The following is a 24,443-nucleotide window of genomic DNA, read 5'->3' as shown; positions in this document are numbered from 1 at the left end:
ACATATTTATGTGAAAATGAATAAACAGTGGTGTACATGTGACCATTTTGGATTAAGGATCTACCAGTGATCTATGGAACTGAACTGTCAAGGTTTGATTGCGACCTTAAAAGTCAAACACAATTCTGAGTCGAGATTCATGAGTGGTTCGACGCTTGAGGATCTTTTTTCGTTAGTTCTTGAATTATTGCTGTTATTGTTATGGTTTGATTGTAAAATTGGAAGCTGAATGCTATTCCGAATTGAGATTTATGGCTTGTTTTGATTCTTTAAGATCCTTGTCTTGACAATTAATTTAACTAATTTATAGTTTTGTTGTTCAAGCTGATTAAAATTTAGTACATTTAGCTATCTCATTTTAAAGCTTGAATTGCGACAGGTCAAATACTTGAAAAGATGTCTCTTCTTGTGAGTCTGTGTTTACAACATTGACAAGTGGAAGACGTCTCAGTGCAAGAATTCTATGAACAGAGTGCAGTAGTTATCTGTACCGTATTAAGAGTCGATCAACAACTTCTTCGAAAGGAAGTCCAAGATTGAATGGATCTAGCAGTGTTATGAAACCACAGAGACCTCAGAATCCCATGTTCGAATGATAATTATTCTACTACTAATTGCTCTATTACTATCCCGACACAAGTACCATTTAAACCAATCATTAATTAATCACTTGGGTTTTTCCAACATACGCTATCTGTCCAACATCCATAATTCCACTTTACTAATCCTCTAACCTGTTTCAAACTGCTTATACTTGTTTTTTCCTTAATTATTCTCATCCTATACGCTAAAAACATATTCCATTTAGCAATTAAAATTACATGTGTGTCCTTCTATAATCCATTAAATTTCTATTAACACTAAGTGCGATCTTCTGCTTAATGTAGCATCATAAAAAAGTTAATAAAGTAGGCTGAAGTCAGGTTTGCGTGATCAGTGGGGCGTTAATCGGATGAAGGCTCGTTAAAATCCGCATCGTGATCGATCAGCCGACTGGGAGAGGAACGATCACTTTCCGTATTATTACTGGGCTGTGTGAAAGGCATAACCTCGGTGCTCGTGCGCGCAATAACGGAAATATTAATGTACGGGCCTCGTTCGAACTTTCGACCAGGCTCTCTGTAACGAGCCACGAATCGATCGTGTGCTATTGCCTGTTCCTCCTGTCCTGTCAGCTTCGATCCACCATGCGTGAAGGCTCAACCAAGGCTTACGGTACATTGTGGCATTATTTCGTACACTAATAGACAGTCTCTGCCTTTCCACTTGGTCCTCTTGCTTCAGAATAAAGAACTTCCCCTGAAAATAGATCCAAGTTACTTTCGATCATCATCAATAAACTTTTTTCACCACTAATTTTGCACATAATTGTATCCTTTACGCTTTTACACTTTTAAATGTCATATGAATGCATAAAAGTCTTTAGTGTAATCATTAGTTAGGCCTGAAACGTAATTGATATTACTTCATTCAATTTTATCTTATGAGACTTGTTTCCCATATTTGTTCACTGTGATAGTTTGTAAAATATATTGGGTCAGATTCTACTTGGCTTTTATGAAGATACAGTTTTTAAGGAATTTTTGTGATCACGTAAGAAACTCGGCGAGGAAAGTTCTTTGTATAAGGTCCACTATAAAAATTCTGCTCGTGTATATATTACTTAACATGGTCATGTGCACGTACAATCACGCATGAAATAAATTTTTAGAGGGAAAGAAGAGTAATGATACACAAAAAGTTAAGCAAGCATGACTGGAAAAAAATATTGAAAACGTGCCAAATAGCGGCTGGCCTGGAAATCATACAGCGCATGATGAGGCAAGCTTATTACTCACAAAAATATGGAAAAGAAGGAAAAAAATTCCAAAAGTACAGGTGGCAACAACTATCCGTGAAACATTATCTTCATCAGAAATATCATTATGAAGCAATTATTATCCCGTTCATGTAATAGTGTCAGACTTCTTCACCAACCACTTTAATTACCGCCGTTAACAAGTTTTACGAGTTTTCTTCCCTTGATATCGTTCCATAGCTCACTCCGAATTTTAATGAAAATTGCAAATTATGATTATCAGATCATGTCTGATTGTTATCAAAATTATTCCGTAACTATTGCATAACCATTTAATTATATAGTCATGTAAAAAATTTTTGAATTCTTTTTACTATTTTTTATTATTATACTATAGATGTTTACGTGTTATATCCATAGTTCATAGATGATCAAGAACTTAGGTTAATTTCAAAGTTTGCTTCATTTTGATAGCGTTAATTAATGACGTATTAAATTTGAAAAATCCAATGCTCGATATATAAAACGAATTGCAACAGAGCTCGCCTGTAAAAAGGAATCAAAATGTGTCTCATCATGTTTTCCTCCCGTAAAAAGATTTCCAAAAATTTGGATAACAACTCTCACTACAATCTCAATTGTTTTCATTTCTTATGAGGATTTGTACAAAGATTAAATCGGTACATAACATGTTGAGGACTTAAAAAAATAGGTTTATCTTCTGCAGTTCTCATAGCACTTGTAATAATATTTAGTGAATAAATAATTGCTCTATGGATTCCATTTTTTGAATCATATTCATAATAACACAAATTTGCATAAACATCCGTCTATTATCTAACTGTACCATTTCCATACAAATAATGAATCTCGCCCAATTATTCCACGCTATTCAACCATCGTATTCAGCTACAATGTCGTTGAACCAAGCAGCGTCATAGTTTTTCACGACAGCCACGTTTTTCGCGTGGATTTTTCGAGATCTCTTGGTAATATATAATTAAAGGGCAGAGGAGCACGGAGTGTTGTTGACGACAAAATTACCAAGGATCCAAGCTCGTTCGAACGAAAGATTTTTTACTGTGATTACCACACCAGGTCGGGAGAGTCATCCATTAAATCAGTGGTGCGCAACTTGTATCGTGCCCGACGATAATTTACGAGCGTGCTTATTAATCTTGTAACAGCGATCGAACCGGAATCAACGCTTATTTTGTAACACAGAATTCACTGAACACAACTGCAGCAACATATTTCCCACATATAGGGTGTCTCAGGTTTTTACTCAAAATAAAGATGGCATATTCTATAACTGAAAAGAAGAAAAAATGTTATATATGAATAGGTTAATATATGATTTATAAAAAAATTATAACAAAAATATGAAATGACAACAGATTATTCTTACTTTAAATCTAATGATACCAACCTAATCATTAGATATTAGGCTATTAGATTTGTATTTGGAAGGCAGGGCCTAATGCAAAAAATTCGTAATGCACTGAAATTAAAGAGGATTTGCAATGTAATGAACTCGATCTTTGCATTTGATCCATAAAAACTCGCGCAAGTAATCTACTAGGAAGAAATTTTCTTTGTCCATAGTGCGATGTTTCATAACAGTTATTTAATGTACACGTCAGAATATTCGGTTTACGCAACAGTAAATGTTTTTCCCTTCTCCGGTTTCTAAAAAAAAAAGAAGAAATTTGAAAATGAAATTTTTGCACTGAATTATTAGATAACAACTAGATTATGCTACACAGACCATAAATATTACTGAAAGATTTATGTGTACTATATGAAAAGCTAGCTCAGCTGTGACCTTGAAATCTTTTCTGGAGAAAAAAGTAGAAATTGAAAAGAATTTGAAGAAGTTTTATGCCTCACATATATAGCAATATTTTTCTCTATAATGTAGATTATTTGCCATAGAATTCTTTTTCCAGTTTTATGCTATATAGATGTTTGCTATACTATATAACAATCTTCCATGTTACCAAAAAGATAATAATTTCAGTTATGTAATATATCTTTTACAGTTAATAATATTCTTTTACGAAATCCTTGAAAAGATATTTCTCCAAATTATCATAAATTTATTCCCCAAAGTGCAATTCCCCAAAATAGGTTATGTAATACATATAAAAGAACAAGTTCTTGATGAAATGAGCAACATCTGGACATTCTTCTACCAGAGTTTCTGTTTCTGGAACTTGTTTTGTGCCGTATCAAGGGAGTTTGCGCACCGCTGAGCCCGGTCGACCGATATCAAACGTCGATAGACTGGTAATATGGCGTTTGTATCGGGAACGAGGCACAAGCGGGTGAAAGAGGAAACGAGAGGAGCGGTTTACCTGGACGAAACTCGCTGCCTGGCAACCAGCTCGCCACCGGCCGACTGAGATATGTATATTGTTGATCCGTTGCAAAAGCTATGGAAATCGCTCTTCCTAACCCGAGCCTAGGCTACACCTTCGTTATAGAAGCTTTTAATCAAGCTTTTCAATTTATTTCCTAGCCTAAAGTGCCTTCATATCATGATACCTTACTGTGACAGCTTTTGATATACTATTTGCTCTTTCATACTTTGTATTCAACTTGGTATCTTCAGTGGAGTCTGTAGATTAGTTTCCACAAGTCTAAAAGTGCTGGAATAAATTTAGATACATTATTTTCTTTTCTATTTTACTCTTTATTTAGCTTGGTATGCTCAATGGAATCTGTAATTTAATTTCAAAAGTAGAACTGCTGACAGATTTTGGTACACTATTTCATTTATTTTTTACTTAATGTGGCATATTAATATACAAAAATCCAGAATTGCTAAAACAGTTTTTGATATATTACTTTTTTTATTTCCTACTTTATTTGCTATTGTCAGTGAAGTCCAAAAATCTAGAAACGTTGCAACAGATTTTACACTATTTAACAAGAATTCTTGTTTTGCTTAACTCAGTAAAGTTCATAAATTACTCTCCAGAAAATGAAAAATTTCATTTATTCCTCTTCATTTTGATAGTTATGTATCTTTTATACATTTAGATGCTGAAAAAGAAAACGTGGTTTAATTTCTAATATTTTATCACTTTGATAATAAAAAATTAACTGTGATTCATTTTCGTTCTAATGTTAAATGGCTAGCTGCAGTCATTGTTCGACACCGAGTGTCTTGCCTCGGATAAATATCATCCTACGTAATGGGGAGCGTGTTAATGTTGATTGCGGGCCGCGTAACAGTTCACGACTCTCGGACCGGTATCCTGGAGAACCACGTGCGTGCACACAGCATGCATACTTAAAGCCTGTGCGAATAACTCTTTCGTAATCGCTCGATTCGTATTCTTAAATCACTCGTTGTTTGAACTCAACGTCCTATACTCCAACAAAAACAATGCAAATATTGTTAATATTGAAATTAAATTAACCTGTTCAAATAGTTTTTTAGGAATAGCAACGATTCCATACTTCGAATATAGGTTAGGATTACTTTCCTATCTAAATTCATTTAGATCCCATTATGTACTATTCTAGGATGTTTTATTATGTACTCTCAAATAATTCGAAAAAATTCTGGGATACTCACTGAAGTCTCCACTGCAATATTTTAATTCAAAGAGTTAAGTATTTTTTTAAATCAATGAATATCTTCTTCAAAATTTAAATAAAAATAAGAAAATGCAGGACAGATTGTATATTTAAAAATTTACTTATAATTCACTGTATTTACATAAATTAATGTTCGGGATTTCCTAATTGTCTGATGCATTAACGTTGCATCAAACTGCAGAACCAGAACAAAGGATCCTATCTATCCACACGACTGCTGTACCATGGCAAAATTCTAAAACGTGTATATACATATACAAACATCGTGCTAGAAACATCAGACATTTGAATGCAAAGGGATCGGGTAAAACAAAGCACGCGAAACCAGATTACGGTTCTAGCGGAGCGAAGATCTAGGAACAGAAGTGGACTAAGCAGCCGTTATTGGAGCATTAATAAAAAGCTAGCCGGTTATTGTTCGTCAATAAAAGGCGGGCTATTACGCGATTCAGCGTGGGCCCGCGCGGTCCGATTTCAGAATCGATAACGTGAAATCTCGCCCACGTTTCCCTTAGCGCACTTTCCATCTGCGCCGTGAGAAATCACTTTATTTATACCTAGTAAGTTCTTTTTCCATCACGACCCACGAAGTGTGCACGCGTTTACGGTTGCATTCTAATATGCAAACGTGGGTGTTTGACTGCGTTCGACCACATTTGCCATTTGTGCATTCTGTCGGTGGCTTTAGAGGCGAATTCAGTGTAGAGATACTATTAATTCATTATTTTGTTACTTACTCAAAATTTATTACTTATTTATGACTAATTTAATTTAAGGGGGTAAAGTTAGGTAATCTACTGTAAGAAAGTAAATCTGGGGAATTTTCATCATAGTTAGAAAATAAAGAGTTAGATTTACTCACTTTTTATTTTTCTATTTTTGATCTTTCCTTTTTACATTTTTCTATTCCGAATATTCCCATTTCGGATTCTTCGATTTTGGATTTTGCCAATTTTGGATCTTTCCCTTCTTCGGTTTTTATATTCTAAATACTTCCTATTTTGGAATTTTCTACTTTGGTTATTCTTATTCTGCGGAAGTTCAATAAAATTCAATTACCATAGCCATTTACAGCTGCAAAGGGAAAAAGATGGACAAAAAGTAACATATATAGGCGAACATTATAGTCTAACGGGTATTTGCTGATCGTCGGTAAATCAGTTTTTCCCTTTTCATCTCTCGAACAGTTGTCGAGAATCCGGTTGGGCTACTCGGATTTCTTCACCGGCGATTTAAAGTCCGTGTATCCGTCCACTATGAAAAAGGAAATGTGTGCATGGTGAATGCATTATATACGATCTGTATTTACGGTAACGGGAATATGTCGTGTGTTAAAGCTCCTTCAAAGCAGCAGCTTCCTTGATAAACCGTGCAATTTAACGGCGCCTGGAAAACCGCTTGCGCCGTACGTTTAATTATTATCGGTGACAGATTACGATACTACGATTGGCCATTTTACGTATAATTTTAGTTTTAGACACTGGTTATATTCTATTTCATTTTCAAACCAAGCCGCGTAAATGACCAATGTAATAATGATCATTTCATACAAATATGCAGCTTTCTAATTACTATACTGTAGTGTATTTTCAACACTGAGCAGAAGATTTTTAAATACAAGAATATAAACAATTTCTCTATTTGGAGAAAAATATTTGTGAATTTTTAGTATGGGAGTCGAATACTTCTTGTAAGAAATAATTATATACATTGAAAATATTAGGTGTCATTACTGCTTAGCTCAAATATTTGATCATTTATTTATTTACCGTTCTGTATAGCGTTATCTCTCAGCTATTGCAGCTATTACACAAAGCTATAAGCTAGTGACAAATGTATAAGCAAGTGATTATAATCCTTTAAATATCAAAAATCTTTTTTCAGATTAATAATTAAACAACTGTTGAAACATTCCCAAACTTCAAGCAACAAAAATAATGGCAAGGCAGCAAACAGCCGACAGGAACATTCCCCATCTCCGAGACATCTTTGGATTCGGTAATAAATGGGAGAACACGCGTCTCCAAGCTGAAGAGAAGGCACCAGGACACGACAGTGCCGTATCTGTTGGTTCAACTTCTGGTGAAGAAGAGAGTCCTAAGAACAGTAAGAAGAAGAAGTCGCGTCGTCGTGATAACAGCAAAACTTTAACGGAAAGCGATGTAAAACACCTGGAGAGACACCTATCTATGAAAAAAACCATCCGCAAGAAAATCATGCGCGACCTGCAACAGGCATTCGTCGAGGACCCGAACGAGTTCCGGGTAGACGATATACCGCCAGAACAGCTCAAGGCGGAAATCAATATTCAGAGCCTGAGTTTTGGGACACCATCGCAGAAACAGGGACGCACACGTGGCAACGCGGAGAACACGTTCCTAGACATGCTCCGTGCTGGAGGTGGTAGGATTTTTTTAAAACTATTTATTTTCTAGGATTAGCCTAAAAAATACATAAATATGTTAATTGAGATGTTTTGATGAAAGTTTGCCAATTGGACTGAAGTTTTATTATTTGTAAGCATATACAATTCCAGACATATGTATTTTTGAGGTTATCATTAAGGGTATCTAATACCATCAAATTTATAATTCTGCAAATTGTATTAAATTTAATATTGTTGAATTATTATCCTGTAATTCGGTGTTAATATTTATCAAGTGTGTTCATTTATTAGTTGACTAACTGATAGCATACTACTTGACTGATTGAGAGCCTACTATTGATGTGTGTATTAATTCTTAGAGTTATATTTCAAGGAGATTATTTATGGAAAAATAAGTTCTTGAAAAATAGAAAAGAATAACGAATGGTAATTCATTTGTACTTCAGGTCTGGAAAAGAACTCTGGTGACGGAGACAGAGATTCTGGACATGGTGGCTCCCCCACTAGAGAAACTCCCAATGCACAAGATACGGATGACGAATCTAGTTACCCCTATGATACACCAGTTGCAACGCCATCAAAGAAAAGTGGCAACTTTTGGAGACGTTTCACCATGAAGAGCCGTAACAAGCGGTAAATCCCCCGAACGAACGTTGAATCGATCACTACCAACTTAATTTCCATTTCTGTAACTATACCAACTTAGTTATTCGAGCAGAGCTTGCAACTGTGATATATATACGAGAGAAGAAACCAAGTTGTCTCGTGTGAGCACACTTCCCCAATTTTTTTTTTTTTACTGGATCTCGAGAAATTTCCGAAGCCGCTTTGCACAAGTGAGCCAATATTATTAGTCAAATTTTACACATCAAGGTATTAATATTAATAAATTCTCTTGCATAACTATAATACTAAATTTTACAAATTACAAATCACTACAATTACAAAATCGTAGAATTATAATTTAAAAATTAAATAAACTATAATAATAATAATGGTTGACAAATCATTATGCGAAAAGACCCAGGTCTAACTGCAAGAACACAGGACCAACAATCTAAAAAAAATCTAAAAAAACAAATCTCTCATAATCAAAAATCACCATCTTACATATCAGAACAATATTTTTGGAGTTCCTTTTGAGAACGCTTTTTGGCTGAAGGTTTTTGCGAACAATCTTTGTAAATAACGATTTAAAATGTTACGAATGATGATTGAAAGTTCTCTGAGATCCTACTAACTCCATAACGTTACACGGAACTCCCTTTGGTGTGTACTTAAAGTAATAATTAATTAATTAAGGAATGCAGCGAGGATATTTAGAGCGTAAGGGTAGCTAGTTTGAATTATTTTTTTTTTTATATATATATAATTTCTAAGATAAGGACGAGGAAAACCAGATGGAAATAACAAGTATGCACAGCTCTTTCATCATACCTGTACATTGTTAGTGTTAGCTAGTCAAGCAGGTTTTGCAAGAGGATCGACATACGAAGTATTCTAAAACAATTCGTCCTAATTTGATACTGCTATTTTTTGTGCAAATTTGATACATTTATTATATTTATCACACACGGAAACGTTTAGGACTAATATACATATATTGTAATATGAAAATAAAATTACGTTTGGAAGAGAAAAAAATGTTCAAACGAAAACGAAAAATTTAGAATTATCTTTTTGGACTGAAAAAAAGCACAATGAAAAGGGAAGCATCTTTTTATATCGTAAAATATAATCTTCGATTCTCCGAGAAAATCTGAAAACAGAAGTATAAATATTCCCAACTAATAAGCGAGATATATACATTATTATGCAGTTCGATATTTATTGTATAACGATGTTGATGTGAAATTCCATTGTTCCTATCGTTCTTGGATACCTTTTACGACGTCGATGGCATTTCTGTGCTTTTACAAGAGCATTAGAATCGCTATTAATAAGAAACATTTACCTGGTATGAACTGTCACTTGTAAATGTATTATACTCAAGGATTATGATATTAGATGTAAAGGTAGCTATTAAATAAAAGTTCTTTATGAACTTTAAATCTTGGTCTTTGTTTTCCTTTAAAATAAACAGTTGTGTTTATTAGAAAAACATCCTTTTTGATAAGAAGTGTAAAAAATATATAAGATGTATAAAAATAAGTATCTAGTTATACATATATATCTTATAATGGAGTAAACAGTAAATGCTTTCTACTGGTTGGTGAAGTTGGGTGGTCTCTTCTCAATGAATGCACTCATTCCTTCCTTCCTGTCACTCTGAAATTTTAATTATATACCATTCAATTTTTGTTTTTTAAATTATTATATTTGAGAAAGAAATCCTTACTGTTGCAAATGTTCCATGGAACATTCTCTTTTCAAAGTGTAGCCCTTCCCTCAAAGTAGTTTCATATGCTAGAAAAACAGTAAAGAAATGAATATTTGATTAATGAATAAGAACAATGATGGTTACATAATTTCAATGATTACCAGTATTAACAGACTCCTTCGCCATGGAGACGATTAATTGAGAGTGAGAAGCAATTATCTCACCCAATTTGATTGCCTCAGCAACAAGTTTTTCTGCTGGGAAGATCTTGCTAACCAAACCTGCAACAAAACATGTCTAAATATATACATATAATGATATTCGTATATTATATACAGGATAATTTGTGATTCTTAGTAGGATAGAAATGTACAATTGGCAGGAAAGTATTCTATATGCGAAAATAAGTTGAAAATGAAGAATAAAACTTTGTCGCTCAAGATCACGTTTTTAAAATTAACCGGTACACGAGTATTAAGCAAATCTCCAAATTCGATTTTCTCGAAAACGAAATCTCCAACGTAATTACATTATTCTTGCTTTTCGTCTTATTTTAAGCCATAGAATTTCCCTGACTCCAGTTGTATTGAGTTACAAACCACTTTGTCTACAACTTACTTTTCAGTTTCTAATAAACCTACCGCATTTCTCTGCCTCCTCAGCAGTGATCTGACCTCCTGTTAGTACCATTTCCATCGCTTTGCTCTTACCAATTACTCTAGTCAATCTTTGAGTACCACCTGCACCTGGTATGGTACCAATGATGATTTCTGGTTGACCGAACTTTGCCTTGTCTCCGGCATAGATGATATCGCACATCATTGCCAATTCACAGCCTCCGCCTAACTGTGTATAAAAATATACTATTTAATATCTAAGATATAAGCAAATATTTGTTTTATCTGCTAAATATTATACAGTGATTTGGATATTTGATATATTTCTGAAAATTACCAAGTTGCTACTTTTTTGTAAATTATATTAACTTACAGCATATCCATTTACGGCGGCAATCACTGGTTTCGAAGTTCGTGTGATTGCGTCCCAGCTTGTAAGGAAGTTCCCTCTAATAGTCTGCGAATAAGTATTATTCTGCATTTCTTTGATGTCAGCTCCTAAACAAAAAAGTTCGCCGTTTAATTCTAATTGAATAATTCATTAATAATTTGCTAATGAATATTAATTATGGAGTAAATTATAAATAATCCATAATATAATAATTCTAATTTATTAATCTAATTAGTTAATTATAATTTCAATTACGACAAAATGTGTTTTACCGGCTGCAAATGCTTTTTCGCTGCCAGTAAGAACTATGGCCCCGATGCTGTCGTTCGTATCCAATTTATTTACAGCATTATTTAATTCAGTCATCAATTTATCACAAAGAGCGTTTAAGGCTTTTGGCCTGTTTAACGTGACCAGACCAACGTTCTTCTTTTCGCCAGCAATATCTACCTTAATGAATTCATAATTCTGTTGAGCCTGACCTACAATAAAAGAATTTTTTAATAATTCCATTTTTGTATATCACTTGACTTGATTTCACACAATTGACGAAATAAATCTTTTGGCGCGAAAAATTAGTGGTTTTATTTGGAATTTAGTATTTCCTAAGGTTATAGATTTTTTCGCTAATTAAGTAGCTGTTTATTTACCGTTTAATTTAATTGCAACAGAATCTGAATCGCAATAAGATTCGAATTGCGCTTTTGCACAAGAAAAAGCGAGTTAAAAGTATCGGTTAAATATCGACTTTTAAAAATTAAATCGGTAATTACATTAAACTGCAAGCGAAAGTATATGTGGAAATAATAATATATGCATGTATAAAAACGAATACATTTTCTACTGTAAATGTGCATGTGACATAGTAACTCATTATTTCTTTGTACACGTGTCTGTTCTTTCGCAAATGTATGTATCATATATGTAAATATATGTATATGATGTTCGCACAATATATGTACAATATATACAATGTATGTATAATATATATCTATAATATACATACCATTTTAGTCAAAGGAACAATATATAATAATATAATAAATCTCGCTTAACTTAAATTTATACAAATTATAAACAAAAGATAAGAGTTAGGTGTGAATTAGATGTTATTTCATCTGGCCACCGAGAGGCGGCTGACAATCAATACTAACGCACATGCTACCACGGACGCACAGAATGTACAGAATTCAGTGGTACTGAAGGTTGTTTGCAAACATCTCGGAAACTAAGATCAAGCGATGGTTATGTGTATGGGAAAGTCGTTCAAAACCATATCCTCAACAGCATAGTAAAAGATCATCAAAATCTAAGATGACAGAGGTTTTTTAGGTAATTACCAAAGTTGAAAAAAGAGTATTGCTCCAAAACGAAGTTCAGCCATAATAATAGTTACCAAAAAAACAATATTTACACTATAGGAATGGTATTAAAATTAAAATAAAAGGAAAAAGTATCACTGAGTTCTTTACTATGACCTTTAACCTATAACTGATTATACTCCACTGCTTATATAATTGAACAGATCGACACATGAAAAATGTTGAACCAAAGTATTTTATAAACAAAAAGGGGATTTTACAAAACGGACCCTAAGATTTTGTAACAATCCTAGAGATCTGTGTAACTGCGTACTACAATTTATATCAAGTAGCGTTCTAAAAGCAATTTACATATTCTATCCTTCCTTCCCGGCAATTCAACTAGCAACATAGTACTTACAACAATAGTATTTCACGTTCCTCGCAAAATATTGTGGTTTTTGACCAATCTGCAATCCTTTGTTAAACAGAATTTGTCCAACGCGTATAGTAGCCATGATGCTTATTAGTAGGAATACTATTATTTGAGAATAAAAATAATGAGCTTAGGATGAAATGATAAGAGTAACTTGTCACGTACACTGTGCGTACGGGATAAACAAGATCCCGTGATCCACGTGGCTACTGGCATCAGTGGTGTATCTAAAGATCACTAAACCCTATTACTTTTACTAAAAAGACCAGTACATATAAATAATTTTCTTCGATGTTATTTTCACATAGAAATATTACAAAATACATATTTCATGCCATATATATGAGTTATATGGCAAAATGCAACTATGAATTGCATTTTCATGAGGGAGTTCAATGCAAGTCGCTAAACATGTTTTGCTTCAATAATTATGTGAAAAGAATTTCGCAATCTGAATAAGTTTATCAAAACAATTTGGTATGATGTAATTTGTGGGAGAAAACATGTTTGTTATTTTTTTTATATAATTTGAGTTTTGTAGTTTATTTTGAAGATAGACATTTGTACACTACTTACATAAAGTAACAATCTGAGATATATTATTTTATTATACAAAACATTTAATATTACGGTTTTACAAAACCACATGTTAGAACTAGTTTTCGCTAATGTAAAAAGGTATCTTGAAAATTCTTTTCAAATTATATTCGAAAATTGACACATGTTCATGATTGAGAATGAGCTATGAGACTGACATCTTTGCTCCATCCGATAAAAGTAGCTTACAGTTATATGTCGCAATCGATAAGGTAGGTAAGTGGGAATAAACATAAAAACAAATAAATTACGCGATGACGGAAAAAGACGAGATTTATAAAATAATTCCATTACAGGGATTGACTAACTTGCGTAATGCAACTAATGAGTAAACAAAATAATTATAATCTTTTCACTGTCGTATCTTATTTGATCGATGACTCAAATGATCCTGAATGTAGACAACCAGATGCATTTCTTGTATCAGTATCACGATTGAGTTGTTAATATCTCGAAAGAAATAAAAAAATGTTATTTTATTGACCTTTATATAAGGAGAATTAATCTACTATTTTGTAAGATAGATAAGCTTACCAATATAGTATTCAAACAGTATCTTTATCTTTAAATACAAATATACGAATATCAACGTATGATTAAAGATTTTAAAAAATAGAAGATTGTAAATAAATTTTGAATTAGAAGAATACATAAATTTCCCCTAATATCGTGAACTAATTAATTAAAAATTAATTAAAGAAATTTTTACTGAATCGAAGAAATTGATTTAAAAGATTTTAGAAATAAATCTGCTCTAATTTTAGTGTACTATGATATTTGTAACAACGATGACTTATATATGACATTGGAAGGTTTATCAACCTCAGTAGTATAAAAAGAACTGAAATAAAAATATAGATGTATATCAGGGTGAAAGTATTAGGGGATTCAGTGTTAAAGTGGAAGTCAGCCAAGGGCAGGTAATAGTAGAGATTGCTTTCTGATGTGTGAACTTGAATTCTCTGTCAGTTCACGGACGTTCATCTGGCAACGTCATGCAGGTACCGCTACATGTCGTGCTGCTTCTTATATTCACTTTAAGAGGACAATTCGCGGGTAATTACAATATAAGTATTAATTAGAATGCGGATCTTTGATTCTACTTTTATTATCTATTTCATTTAACTATTTATTTACTATATATTCCACAGAATTATTTATGTTTATTTATCATTTAACATTTATTTCTAAACGATCAAGACGACCAAAACGACTTGGACTTTGGTTTTTTGCTCTAATGTCGAAACAACTCTGTATTATCGAAATGTAACATCCGTTTTTATTGAACTCAAAGACCCGATGGCATTCATTAATCGCAGAAACCGATATAATAACCAGCAAAGATCGATTTCTTATCGATGAAGAAAATAACAAAAACGTTATTTATTTATCTCAGAGGAAATTTGGGAGCAAGATTTGTCCATGGACATGCAAATTGGGGCTTCCACAAAAGGATATGATCTGGTCGCCTTACGCTGTGGGGCAGAAAGAATGGTAGTGGGTCTGCAAACATCGGAGAATTTTTCAGGTGTGATATACACACGAGGTAGTTTCTATTCCAGACAACCATCGTGTTTCTTGAATCCTGATCATGGTGGAAACTTCACTATGACTATTCCCTTCGACCAGTGTGACACAGAAAATGTAACTACATCGTAAAGTCCGCTGTAAATTTGGAAAAGTTACTACAAAATAAGTTAGAAATAATTCACTGGTTTAAGACATTTGTTTCAGGTTGATAACAAATATCGGAACACCTTGGTTCTTCAGCATGACGATGAGCTAATTACTCCTGGTGACGCTGCTTTTATCTTGGAGTGTGACTTTTCCAAGCCCAGAGATCTCATAGTGTCAGCAGAATTGCCTGGAACTGATAAAAAGTAATTAGGTTTTTGTTAAATGAAGATTTTGATTTGAAACATGTTAGACCATATACTTCAATTTTTGGATCTTTAAATTCCTCATAAATGCATAAAAATCTTTAGAAGAAACGAAGTCGTGTACTATGTTTTCATTTGTAGAGAGGTAAGATCGAGTATATCTCTAGTGGACGCCGATCCAGGAAGAGATAAAACGAAGAGGTCTGGGTACGTGGAGAGCGACACCAACGAAGTTGTCTTTGTGCCTAACTCGGTCATCAAGATTAACGACGAGTTATAGATCATTGTCTAATACATTTTGTAATAAAGCTTACTTCTATTTTTAAATTTTGCTTCAAACTACCTAATATAATTATAATATAAATATTTAATATAAATAAATATAATCTATTATAAATATTTCAATTTAACTTAATACTCTCTAAATAATCCCATAGATAACCAACAATCTTTGCCAATCTTTTAGATTAGAAACTTGTTTATTCCTTTTTTAAAAATATCCTGTTATGATAAATACTTCAAGCTCAGCCTGCAGAAAAATTCTATTACATCCTATTCTTTATGTTCAATTTTCCATGAAACCTTCAACTAACTTTGAGAGTGATGAAACTGATCAATGAATCTGATTATTAATTAACTATCAATAATAAAATTCCACTGTGATTTACGCAATGAAATTTTTTCGCGGCGACAACAACAGGATGTCCATGAATGACGTTAGCTCGTTGCACATGCCATACGATAGTCTGATAACCTTAGAACAAATTAGAAATTACTATATTCTCTCGCTTACATAATGCACTAAATAGTTAAAATAGTAGGTCACGCATGAAAACCAGAAGAGAATGACATGATAAATCACATTTTTGTTGTATCACGGCTGTAGATCTTTTTATTCCTTCTGTTTTTAAAATTAATATGCATTTCTACCATTCTCTTTTATTTGTATCTTTAATTTTGATTTAAAAGATTAATTAGATTTTTTATATAATAAATTGCTTCCATCTCAACTTTAACCATCAAGTAACATAAGACCTAGGAGATCAAGATAAATTTGGAAATTTTCTCACCCCCACATCTAAAAGAATTTTCCAATAATTATATTCAACAATCATTTTGACAAATTTTTATGTGAATCATTAGTAGTCTAAAATAAGACCTCTTTTAAATTTTGTAATCATAACATAATTATCAAAGATCAATTTTTCTGAACTTGCACTGAGATTAAAATTTGCCACTGAATAAGTCAATAAAAGGTCAGTCGATAATTGGTTACCAGATAAAACGTTGTTGGTCGATAAAACGTTACCAGATAAAAAAGTCAGAGGACCAAAATGAATACACAGGATATTGACACTCTTACAACAGGAGCTAACAATTTTCCACTTTTGGCTACGAAATGTTCATATCTCATACAGAATATTTCAAAAGTGTCACAACTCAAAATAATTCAATTCTGTATTAGAAGAATATTAGAAGATCATTGTTTTCTATATTCTATTCTTTTTGTTAACTTATGCGTTTAATAAGGATAATATTTGTTTTAAACTTCCAAATAGTCTTTTATTTTTCCTGAAAAACTTGTTTCAGTTGTGACATTTTTGAAATACATGTATGATACATGTATTACAGAAACGATTAGGTGTTAATGAATGAACAGAGTAACGTTAGACAATTGCTACAACTGGACATTGGCGATTTCGATGCTTTATATGAATGAGGGACTCGTTCTTATTAATCGAACGATTAACTGTATTTGATATATTCATGCCAGCTTGATGGCTATCTTAATGAGGCCAATATTTGAACCATAGCTATTTCATGAATTTACGTATGTTAATCGCACACATCTCTCCCCACTATCGTTGATCAGCTCGTTTATATACATATATAACAGGCCCATCGTTCCAGACTGTCTTCTGCCAATTGACGAATCCGGAGATCCATATTTTACTTATTTATTTAATATTTCATATTCCTAACAAGATACAATGGCAACTGCGAAATTCAAGAGTGCCTCACCTTACACAAAACCACAACCAAGGCCTCCACAGCAGGATTATCTTTATCAAAAGTGGGTATTTTTCCAAGTAGATCGTTCAAGTTCATTGAAGGTTTTGTATAAAATTTAATTAATGCAAACTAGATATTCTTCCCTTCCCTTCTTTTCATTATATGATATTCTATCCAGAGCAGAATTGACCACTTTGTAGCTGGAATGAAAACAAGAAATTAATTTGTTTGAAAATAAATTTCAAAATCTTATTTGAGAAATAAATTATTCCAAGATGACATCTACCTATTGACATAAAATATGTGTCTTGGGAACAATTCTCTTATATTTTACTTTTCTTCATCTCTTCTCTTTTAATATGTTCCAAGCCGGTTGTTGAACGTTATTCTAGACTCATATAGACTACTTAGTTCGCTCTTCCTTTTCCTCTTTCATGACTGAAAATGGATTAAATGTTATTATAGGTATCTGGAGGATCTGACACTGAGGAAGGATCTACTCCATCCTAAAGTAAGACTTGCTCTATTTGGAATCGGCCGTGCTGGAACCATTCATCTGTCCAATATTATTACCAGTTCGCGTGTCAAACTGCTCTACATCGTAGACGATGTCGAGTCTAAATGGATGAGCCTCAAGGAGTACTGGCAACTTGACGATGTTGTCTTCTTGAATAGCAAACAAGCAGACAAAGTGTACAATGATCCTAAGTAAGTAATTTAGATTTTCTTATGGGAAACATTTTAGATACAATAAAAGATGTATATATCGCAAAATTGATCAAATGAGTTAGATTTTTAAATAGGAAAAATTAAAAATAACAAATCATTAACTAGCAAATTTAAAAGAAACTTTCAAAAAGTCACTTGCTTCTTCCAAACCCCAAACATTTCCATTACAATTACTTAATTTCATGATAAAAATATCCAAAGTAGATTAAACTCGAGAGAAAACATAGAGATCAATTAGGAGTTCAATTAACAATTAAAATCGTTCTTCATGTTGATAGTGTGGACGCAGTAGTTGTTGCATCACCTACGTACACACATGAAGACATTGTAAGGAAAGCTTTGGAGGCGAAGAAGGCAGTGTTTTGTGAGAAGCCGATCGCCGAGGACAATGCTAACTCGATAAAATGTTACGAGACCGCGAAAAAGGTCGGCAAACCATTGTTCTGCGCCTTTAACAGGCGATTCGATCCCAGCTATTCTGCTGTTAGGAGCAGAGTGAGGAATGGAGAGATTGGACACGTTCAGATCATCAAAACTGTCTCTCGTGACTCTCCTCTTCCCAGCATAGAATATTTGAAGATGTCCGGAGGTATATTCCATGACTGTATGGTCCATGATATTGATATCATGACTTGGGTCCTTGGAGAGTACCCTATCAAGGTGAGATTCCCTGGATATTGCTATCAAACACTTGTAGTTGGAGTTTCAAGTAGAATAATTATGTAGAATATTGGATTAGTCTTCGCTGATACCATGGAGACCTGAATTTATAAATACTACAGCATTATAAAGAAGTTTCCATGATTTAAAAGGATCCTAACTTCATAAAATTATAGAGTACAGATAAAAGTAACTAATAGTTACAAAAATCTTCAGTTCTAATTAAAAATAGAATGTAGCTTTGATTTTTAATTGCTACTATGAGCACTTAAAGTCAATAAGTATCACAAGATCATTAAAGGGTTTCATAAATAACTATTGGTAATGTTGATTTCTATCCTATTGACTGGTATTTGATGAATTATTAAATGTTGGAATATTTTCTTGCAGATTGCTGTCCAGGCACACGCACACATTCCAGAGATAAAAGCAATCGATGACTTCGACACAGTTGTAGTGACCTTGTATTTCCCATCAGGAACCTTGGGGACCATCGACTTGTCGCGGAACAGTAGCTTCGGTTATGATCAACGCTTGGAGGTGTTTGGCCCCAAGGGTATGATCAAAGCAGATAATGAACAGCCAATGCACGGTGTCACATCCCAATATAATCTCGACGGATTAACCAGCGCACCAATATGGTATTCGTTCGCCAGCAGATTTATGAATGGCTATCGCCGAGAGCTGGACCATTTCATTGACATTGTACTTGGTAGAGCTGAATGCTCCGTATTACCTAAAGAAACTCTAGCTGTGATTAAAATCGCGACTGCATGCCAAGAATCCGCTCGTACCGGCAAGATGGTGGAAATAAAGTGGGCGCCAAACGAGCTACCATAAATGAGGTCATGGTCTAGCGAATTTTTATCGTTCCCATGATATTCCACCATTTTGTATCTTATACGACCGTGATAGATTCACAGAAAGTTGAGATTATCTTCACTGAATCATGATTTGCACGCACGAGTGAAAAGACTTAGGTGAATCTTGTTTGTTACATGTTTTTTTCTTCTTTTTTTATCGGTATAATAATATAAAGAAAATACAGAAAAATACCATATACCCTAAATATATAGTAATGATACAAAATTCACATTGTCTGTTAGCAGACTCAATCATGAAAGTTTGTAAGAACGAAACAATAAAATATTCCCAAAGTTTATTCGTGTTTCTCTTCTCTTAATTCCTTACCCTTTGAAATAAAAAAAGAATTAATGCAAAATTCTTTCTAGATTGGTCGATGCGTGATTGGTTTACATTACAATATTCTCTTTTTTTTGTAAATAATAAAATTACAGAAGTGAAACTAATGTATTCTTGGAGGTATCGCAAACTGATTTTTAGTCGCGAAGCTCGAAATATCCGTCAAACCGTGCAATATGTCTCTTTGATTAAAACATTATCCTTTCAGAAGTCTATTTTCTTTTATCTAATCTAGTAAGTAAAAATTTTGTGAGACATCTACAAATGTGACGCAACTTTCACGAAAGGCAATAAGCTGCTCCCCTAACTTATGACTTTGTTTTCAAACCATTTTATATTGATTCCTAAAATTGTGTATTGCAATAATGGTAGGCTAGGTTATCAGAGCACGCTGACTTCCACTTAAAATTCCAAATTCGATTCATTTCATTTCTGTATATCTAGCAAAAAGAATATAAAAGTCGGAGAAGATATATGTAGCTTTACTCTGAAGTAGCCACTTATTAATTAAATGAAATATGATATCTATACATACATCATAATATCTGCTCGACGAAATAAAATCTGAAACACCATTTCATGCTAATTGTCGAGCAGTGAGTATGCTTGCTTGAGCTGTGTTTCGATCGTGTGGTTTCCAGATTTTATAATAATCGATATGAAAATTCGCTACCAAAAATCAAGTACAAATTTTCCATTCCCTTATCTTTACTGTTCAAACATGGAAACCCCCACAATTTCTCTTTTCTTTCCTTGTTGCTTTATAGTCTAAAGGATTTCGTGAACAACGCATCGGTGGCTTGAGTTTTGTCTCCATTAAATCTACGCAGTTCCGCGATGACCTGTACTCTGCTGAATCCCAGAGATTCGATTTCTTTCACTGTTTCTTCTGTGAATGGGTCGTGGGGGAAGACTGTAGTTTCTATGGAGCCTAGTCTGCTTGATGTCCCGCTTGAACTATTGCTTTCTTGCCCTTCTAAAATACATAGTATTCATTAAAAAAAATTAAAAAAAATTCTAGCAAGCCACAAATAAAACTATAAAATTAAAAGCCATAATTATAAATTATCTGCTTCAAGTTACTAGTCCAGGCAAGTTAGGAGGATTTGTCTCAGTTGGATCTCCCTAGGAAAAGGAAAGGTACAGTGGCTAACATATAAGGCCTTGTATCAAATTCAGCTGCATAAACTTCAACATTGAAAAGTAAATAATAGCGATAATATCACAAGCATTACTTTTGAAAATTTTCCTTGGATGTATAAATATATCCTTTTTTTATTGCCACCACTAAAAGTCGAAATACACAATAAAGGAACATATATACAAAGGAAATTTATTGGGTTTCATTATGGAATGTTTCACAAATTATTTAACACAGGATCTTATAAGGAATTATGGTAAGAAAGGATAGCCTGGACAGATACATACTTACCCTGCTGGCGACGTTGCTTCTTTGCATCTCTGGAGCCATAATCCAGTGCTCTTTGAGGTCCTCCCCTCTTGTCATCCTTATCATCTTCTGTGTCGTAAATACTTGCATCGCTATAACCACTTAACCTTAGCCACTCTGGCAGCTCCCCTAATCAGAATTAAGCATTTATGTTGTATAACAGATAAAAAGACATTGTGCAACCATAGAAATATTTAAGACCACCTTCTGCTAAAAATGGCGTCTCTGCACCGGTGGTGCCAATTTGGAGCACGTTTTTCTTCAAATCTATGCAACATTGATGCCTCTTTAACATGTCCAGACCCAGTAGCATGTCCATGCTTTGTTCCGCGAGGACAGTGAACGATGTTGTTAGATGATCATTACCAATTTGAATTTGTACCATGTGAATGCGGCCAATGATGCGTTGAGTTCCAACACCATGTGCTATTCCAGCCCACCTTGTGTCCACCAATCGCATTATGTGGCATCGTTCGGCACAAGCATCCGACATTATAGTTGATTGTGCACCTGAATTTTTGAAAACATAATGTTACTATATATTGCGAAATGTTTTTTTTTTTTTAAGAGGAGCAAATTCATGGAATTTTTGAAGACAAAAGTACAGTCTAGGTCAGAGCACGGATTTCAATATCTAAATTTAAATTTCTCCCACCATGAAGTACCACATACTACAAAGAATGACTTTCAAAATGCAGGAATTTAAAAATAGATACATTGGCACAAACAGCAGCCAAACAAAAATACATAAAAATGATCTTGTCTCCAGTTCAATGATGATCTCTGACATTTATCACTGCGCATTTACACACGTGTATAACTCATTATTTATAAATATAAATAAAGTTGATATTTACCAGTATCAATAAATGCTTTAACTGGGAATCCATTGACTTTACAATTAACATATAACATAACAACTGATCCAAATGTTTCTGGATTATACTCCATTGCAGCTTCCATGTTTGCTTCAATGTTTTTTTGCCTAATATCCTCTGCAATAAACCTCTGTGCTTCTGTGTCAAATGGATCTGCATTCATCATTCTTAGCCTTTGTGCCTCACGCTCTTCTCTTAATTTTATTTGTTCTCTGAGTACAGTTGTAAATCTCTCTACAAATCAATATCTATTGTAGAGTAAATTCTTAGATTTCCAAAATACAGTTCTTAATATGTACTTTTGGAAGACTCACCAAGATTTCCAGAAAGTAAGGCACTAGCCAGCTTGGGATTATTCTGGCTCAGCAACGCTAGTTGATCTGGATTAGCCAAAAACATGTCTCTTATTATTTCTGGATCATCCTCCTTTCTAGGGTTTTGCATTCTGGCTATAGTGCTACTGGAAGCTGTTGGCTGTCGACTGCTGGATGATCCTGGTACTCTGATGGAACTGAAGTCCAACATGGGAATAGCTAGAGTAATATGTATCTTGGAATTTAGTACATTCTCTTCTTTACTACGCAATAGTGCGCTCTTAAATAATTGATCTGACTAAGCACATGGCGACAAAAGCTATCTCTAACAAATCAAACTCAACACAAGTGAATACAAAAAACTTGTGCTAAACTGAACCGGACAGGTGTGCGGACAAGATGAGAGGAACTTAGAAGATTCCCACACGAACAAAAAAAAAATTGTATTCTAATAGACACTATTCTATAGTGAAACCAAAAGGGGGATAACATGCTCGATCGAGTCTGTTAAGCCAAATTCATGGATCGTGCGTTATAAGTCTGGTAACATCTGATCGAGAGACGTGACAATACAATGAAAAAGAAACGTAAATCGAAGCCGAAAAGCTAACCTCACGACCCGCCTCGATCGCCACTTTAAATAATGGTGCTGTATTGAAGCTGACCTCCGTTTAACGGGTGAAGGTTCAACTCGGCCCCGCTTTGATGCATGTGCTGCAAAATCACCACGTCACCGTCACGGATCCCGTGATCCTTCAGCGATTTCTTGTCGTTCATCAATGGTAGACCATTGAAAGCGATCACCATCTCATGGACTGGTACGTTGCTCTCGATCTCGCAAAGAGCCTTGAAACTCTCCAGCTCCATATCCTCGATCACGTCCAGGACGAAGATGTCGTCGCTGAGCGTGGTTACTGTTACCTTCATCGTGTGTGTGTTTTATCTAGTTGCTTGTGCTCTCGGTTCCGTGCGTGCACAACGATTGTACGATAGATACTAGGGGCAAGCAAGATGGGCAATGAAAGTGGTCACTGGGTGGCAATAAAACTTCACGTGAGAATTTTTGCCGCTCCCCTCGCGCACGGGATGTCCGTACGAAGAGCGGCTACAGGATGTAAACAACAACCCAGCTCAGCGAAAATACTGGCTGGCTTTGAGGCTTGACCTGAAGGCTACTTAAATCACCTCGAGATATCGAGAAGTAACGAGATCGTGAAATTGTGCCGATGAACAGACTGCGCGCCAAGCTTGAATTTCGATTTGAATGCTTCATTCTGTCATTTGTTGTTTTAGCAGAACATCAGCGTATTGAATAAATTTTTCTACACAATATACACAGACAGATTACTTTGACAGATATGATCGAAAGTTTGCGGAGGTTGGTGTTGTGGGTTATGTTATTATATATTGTTCAACAACCTTAAGATGGGCGTTTTTTAAATTATCACGGAAATAGAAATTTCTAAACTTTGATATTCCATTTGTTTCAGTAATAAAGCAGCTCGAAATCAAATTTTCTAATAACATTGAGTAGATTGAAATATGTATTTAAAATATTGAAATCTAACCGAGATTCTCTTCGTTCTATCCTTGGCGGATAATCTAGAATCCTACATTACATTATCGTCAACAGAGGGCAGACCAATGAACTTCAACTTTCTAAACCCAAGATATTTAAACAATAAAAATTGCTGGTTATTACTTAAAAAGTTATTCTCTTCATCTATATATTTCAAATTGTACGGACAGATTCCACACAACTCCACAGATGTTAAAATGTTTGCATAATGTCAGGCTCATGGACTTGCAATGGAGCAAATCTTGTTGGGATCACAATAGCAATAATCGGGATGTCGATTTA

At 34.1% G+C, this 24,443-nt stretch overlaps 5 protein-coding genes and 2 long non-coding RNA genes across 15 annotated transcripts; 3 read left to right on the top strand and 4 right to left on the bottom strand.

The window, feature by feature from the left end:
* The first annotated feature begins 16 nt into the window (after positions 1-16).
* LOC126874723 (uncharacterized) lies at positions 17-9,944 on the top strand. The gene is made up of 3 exons (XM_050637086.1): positions 17-171; positions 7,292-7,810; positions 8,240-9,944. The coding sequence occupies exons 2-3, from the start codon at positions 7,345-7,347 to the stop codon at positions 8,428-8,430; spliced, it is 657 nt and encodes a 218-aa protein (XP_050493043.1). The 5' UTR covers positions 17-171; positions 7,292-7,344; the 3' UTR covers positions 8,431-9,944.
* On the bottom strand, positions 178-7,285 carry LOC126874728 (uncharacterized). Of its 6 annotated transcripts, none has more exons than XR_007692992.1 (6): positions 5,385-7,285; positions 4,156-5,173; positions 3,228-3,487; positions 1,839-3,110; positions 1,354-1,444; positions 178-1,299 (listed from the first exon to the last, which is right to left on the bottom strand). It is a non-coding gene; the product is annotated as an uncharacterized LOC126874728 (long non-coding RNA). The 6 variants fall into 6 exon arrangements; XR_007692995.1 differs by having other exon boundaries at positions 1,354-3,110; positions 4,156-4,449; positions 4,649-5,173; XR_007692989.1 differs by having other exon boundaries at positions 1,354-3,110.
* Positions 9,814-13,071, bottom strand: LOC126874722 (probable enoyl-CoA hydratase, mitochondrial). The gene is made up of 7 exons (XM_050637085.1): positions 12,844-13,071; positions 11,394-11,603; positions 11,104-11,228; positions 10,755-10,959; positions 10,275-10,394; positions 10,132-10,199; positions 9,814-10,061 (listed from the first exon to the last, which is right to left on the bottom strand). The coding sequence occupies exons 1-7, from the start codon at positions 12,938-12,940 to the stop codon at positions 9,996-9,998; spliced, it is 891 nt and encodes a 296-aa protein (XP_050493042.1). The 5' UTR covers positions 12,941-13,071; the 3' UTR covers positions 9,814-9,995.
* Positions 13,072-13,206: 135 nt separating this feature from the next.
* LOC126874724 (uncharacterized) lies at positions 13,207-17,320 on the top strand. Its single transcript, XM_050637087.1, has 4 exons — positions 13,207-14,511; positions 14,852-15,099; positions 15,190-15,335; positions 15,477-17,320. The coding sequence occupies exons 1-4, from the start codon at positions 14,451-14,453 to the stop codon at positions 15,613-15,615; spliced, it is 594 nt and encodes a 197-aa protein (XP_050493044.1). The 5' UTR covers positions 13,207-14,450; the 3' UTR covers positions 15,616-17,320.
* On the bottom strand, positions 15,199-17,807 carry LOC126874727 (uncharacterized). 2 transcript variants are annotated; one of them, XR_007692988.1, is made up of 3 exons: positions 17,635-17,807; positions 17,358-17,548; positions 15,199-15,325 (listed from the first exon to the last, which is right to left on the bottom strand). It is a non-coding gene; the product is annotated as an uncharacterized LOC126874727 (long non-coding RNA). The 2 variants fall into 2 exon arrangements; XR_007692987.1 differs by lacking the exon at positions 15,199-15,325 and having other exon boundaries at positions 17,309-17,548.
* On the top strand, positions 17,227-19,899 carry LOC126874721 (inositol 2-dehydrogenase-like). The gene is made up of 4 exons (XM_050637084.1): positions 17,227-17,409; positions 17,814-18,056; positions 18,356-18,737; positions 19,128-19,899. Exons 1-4 carry the CDS (start codon positions 17,327-17,329, stop codon positions 19,575-19,577), a joined length of 1,158 nt encoding a protein of 385 aa, XP_050493041.1. The 5' UTR covers positions 17,227-17,326; the 3' UTR covers positions 19,578-19,899.
* Positions 19,723-23,775, bottom strand: LOC126874720 (protein DDI1 homolog 2). 3 transcript variants are annotated; one of them, XM_050637082.1, is made up of 6 exons: positions 23,248-23,775; positions 22,583-22,801; positions 22,248-22,502; positions 21,595-21,900; positions 21,373-21,519; positions 19,723-20,913 (listed from the first exon to the last, which is right to left on the bottom strand). In XM_050637082.1, the coding sequence occupies exons 1-6, from the start codon at positions 23,507-23,509 to the stop codon at positions 20,702-20,704; spliced, it is 1,401 nt and encodes a 466-aa protein (XP_050493039.1). In that variant the 5' UTR covers positions 23,510-23,775; the 3' UTR covers positions 19,723-20,701. The 3 variants fall into 3 exon arrangements, with proteins under 3 accessions (XP_050493039.1, XP_050493038.1, XP_050493040.1); XM_050637081.1 differs by having other exon boundaries at positions 19,723-20,916; positions 23,248-23,772; XM_050637083.1 differs by having other exon boundaries at positions 19,723-20,916; positions 23,194-23,341.
* Positions 23,776-24,443: the final 668 nt, after the last annotated feature.

Source organism: Bombus huntii, chromosome 16, assembly GCF_024542735.1.
Source record: "Bombus huntii isolate Logan2020A chromosome 16, iyBomHunt1.1, whole genome shotgun sequence".
Taxonomy (NCBI): Eukaryota; Metazoa; Arthropoda; class Insecta; order Hymenoptera; family Apidae; genus Bombus; species Bombus huntii.
This window is presented reverse-complemented; position numbering and strand designations above follow the sequence as displayed.

Bases quoted from the DNA above. Each gene is read 5' to 3' on its own strand.
- LOC126874720 (XM_050637081.1), bottom strand. From the start codon at position 23,509: ATGAAGGTAACAGTAACCACGCTCAGCGACGACATCTTCGTCCTGGAC. The intron at 22,802-23,247 runs GTCAGCTTCAAT...ATATTACTCTAG, and splicing joins CCTTCACCCGTTAAACGGAG to CTATTCCCATGTTGGACTTC. The intron at 22,503-22,582 runs GTGAGTCTTCCA...ATTGATTTGTAG, and splicing joins CTTACTTTCTGGAAATCTTG to AGAGATTTACAACTGTACTC.
- LOC126874721 (XM_050637084.1), top strand. From the start codon at position 17,327: ATGGCAACTGCGAAATTCAAGAGTGCCTCACCTTACACAAAACCACAA. The intron at 17,410-17,813 runs GTGGGTATTTTT...ATGTTATTATAG, and splicing joins CAGGATTATCTTTATCAAAA to GTATCTGGAGGATCTGACAC. The intron at 18,057-18,355 runs GTAAGTAATTTA...TCATGTTGATAG, and splicing joins AAAGTGTACAATGATCCTAA to TGTGGACGCAGTAGTTGTTG.
- LOC126874724 (XM_050637087.1), top strand. From the start codon at position 14,451: ATGCAGGTACCGCTACATGTCGTGCTGCTTCTTATATTCACTTTAAGA. The intron at 14,512-14,851 runs GTAATTACAATA...TATTTATCTCAG, and splicing joins TTTAAGAGGACAATTCGCGG to AGGAAATTTGGGAGCAAGAT. The intron at 15,336-15,476 runs GTAATTAGGTTT...TTTCATTTGTAG, and splicing joins TTGCCTGGAACTGATAAAAA to AGAGGTAAGATCGAGTATAT.
- LOC126874722 (XM_050637085.1), bottom strand. From the start codon at position 12,940: ATGGCTACTATACGCGTTGGACAAATTCTGTTTAACAAAGGATTGCAG. The intron at 10,395-10,754 runs GTAGGTTTATTA...GTTTTGTTGCAG, and splicing joins TGAGGAGGCAGAGAAATGCG to GTTTGGTTAGCAAGATCTTC. The intron at 10,062-10,131 runs GTAAGGATTTCT...TTAAAATTTCAG, and splicing joins TCCATGGAACATTTGCAACA to AGTGACAGGAAGGAAGGAAT.
- LOC126874723 (XM_050637086.1), top strand. From the start codon at position 7,345: ATGGCAAGGCAGCAAACAGCCGACAGGAACATTCCCCATCTCCGAGAC. The intron at 7,811-8,239 runs GTAGGATTTTTT...TTTGTACTTCAG, and splicing joins CATGCTCCGTGCTGGAGGTG to GTCTGGAAAAGAACTCTGGT.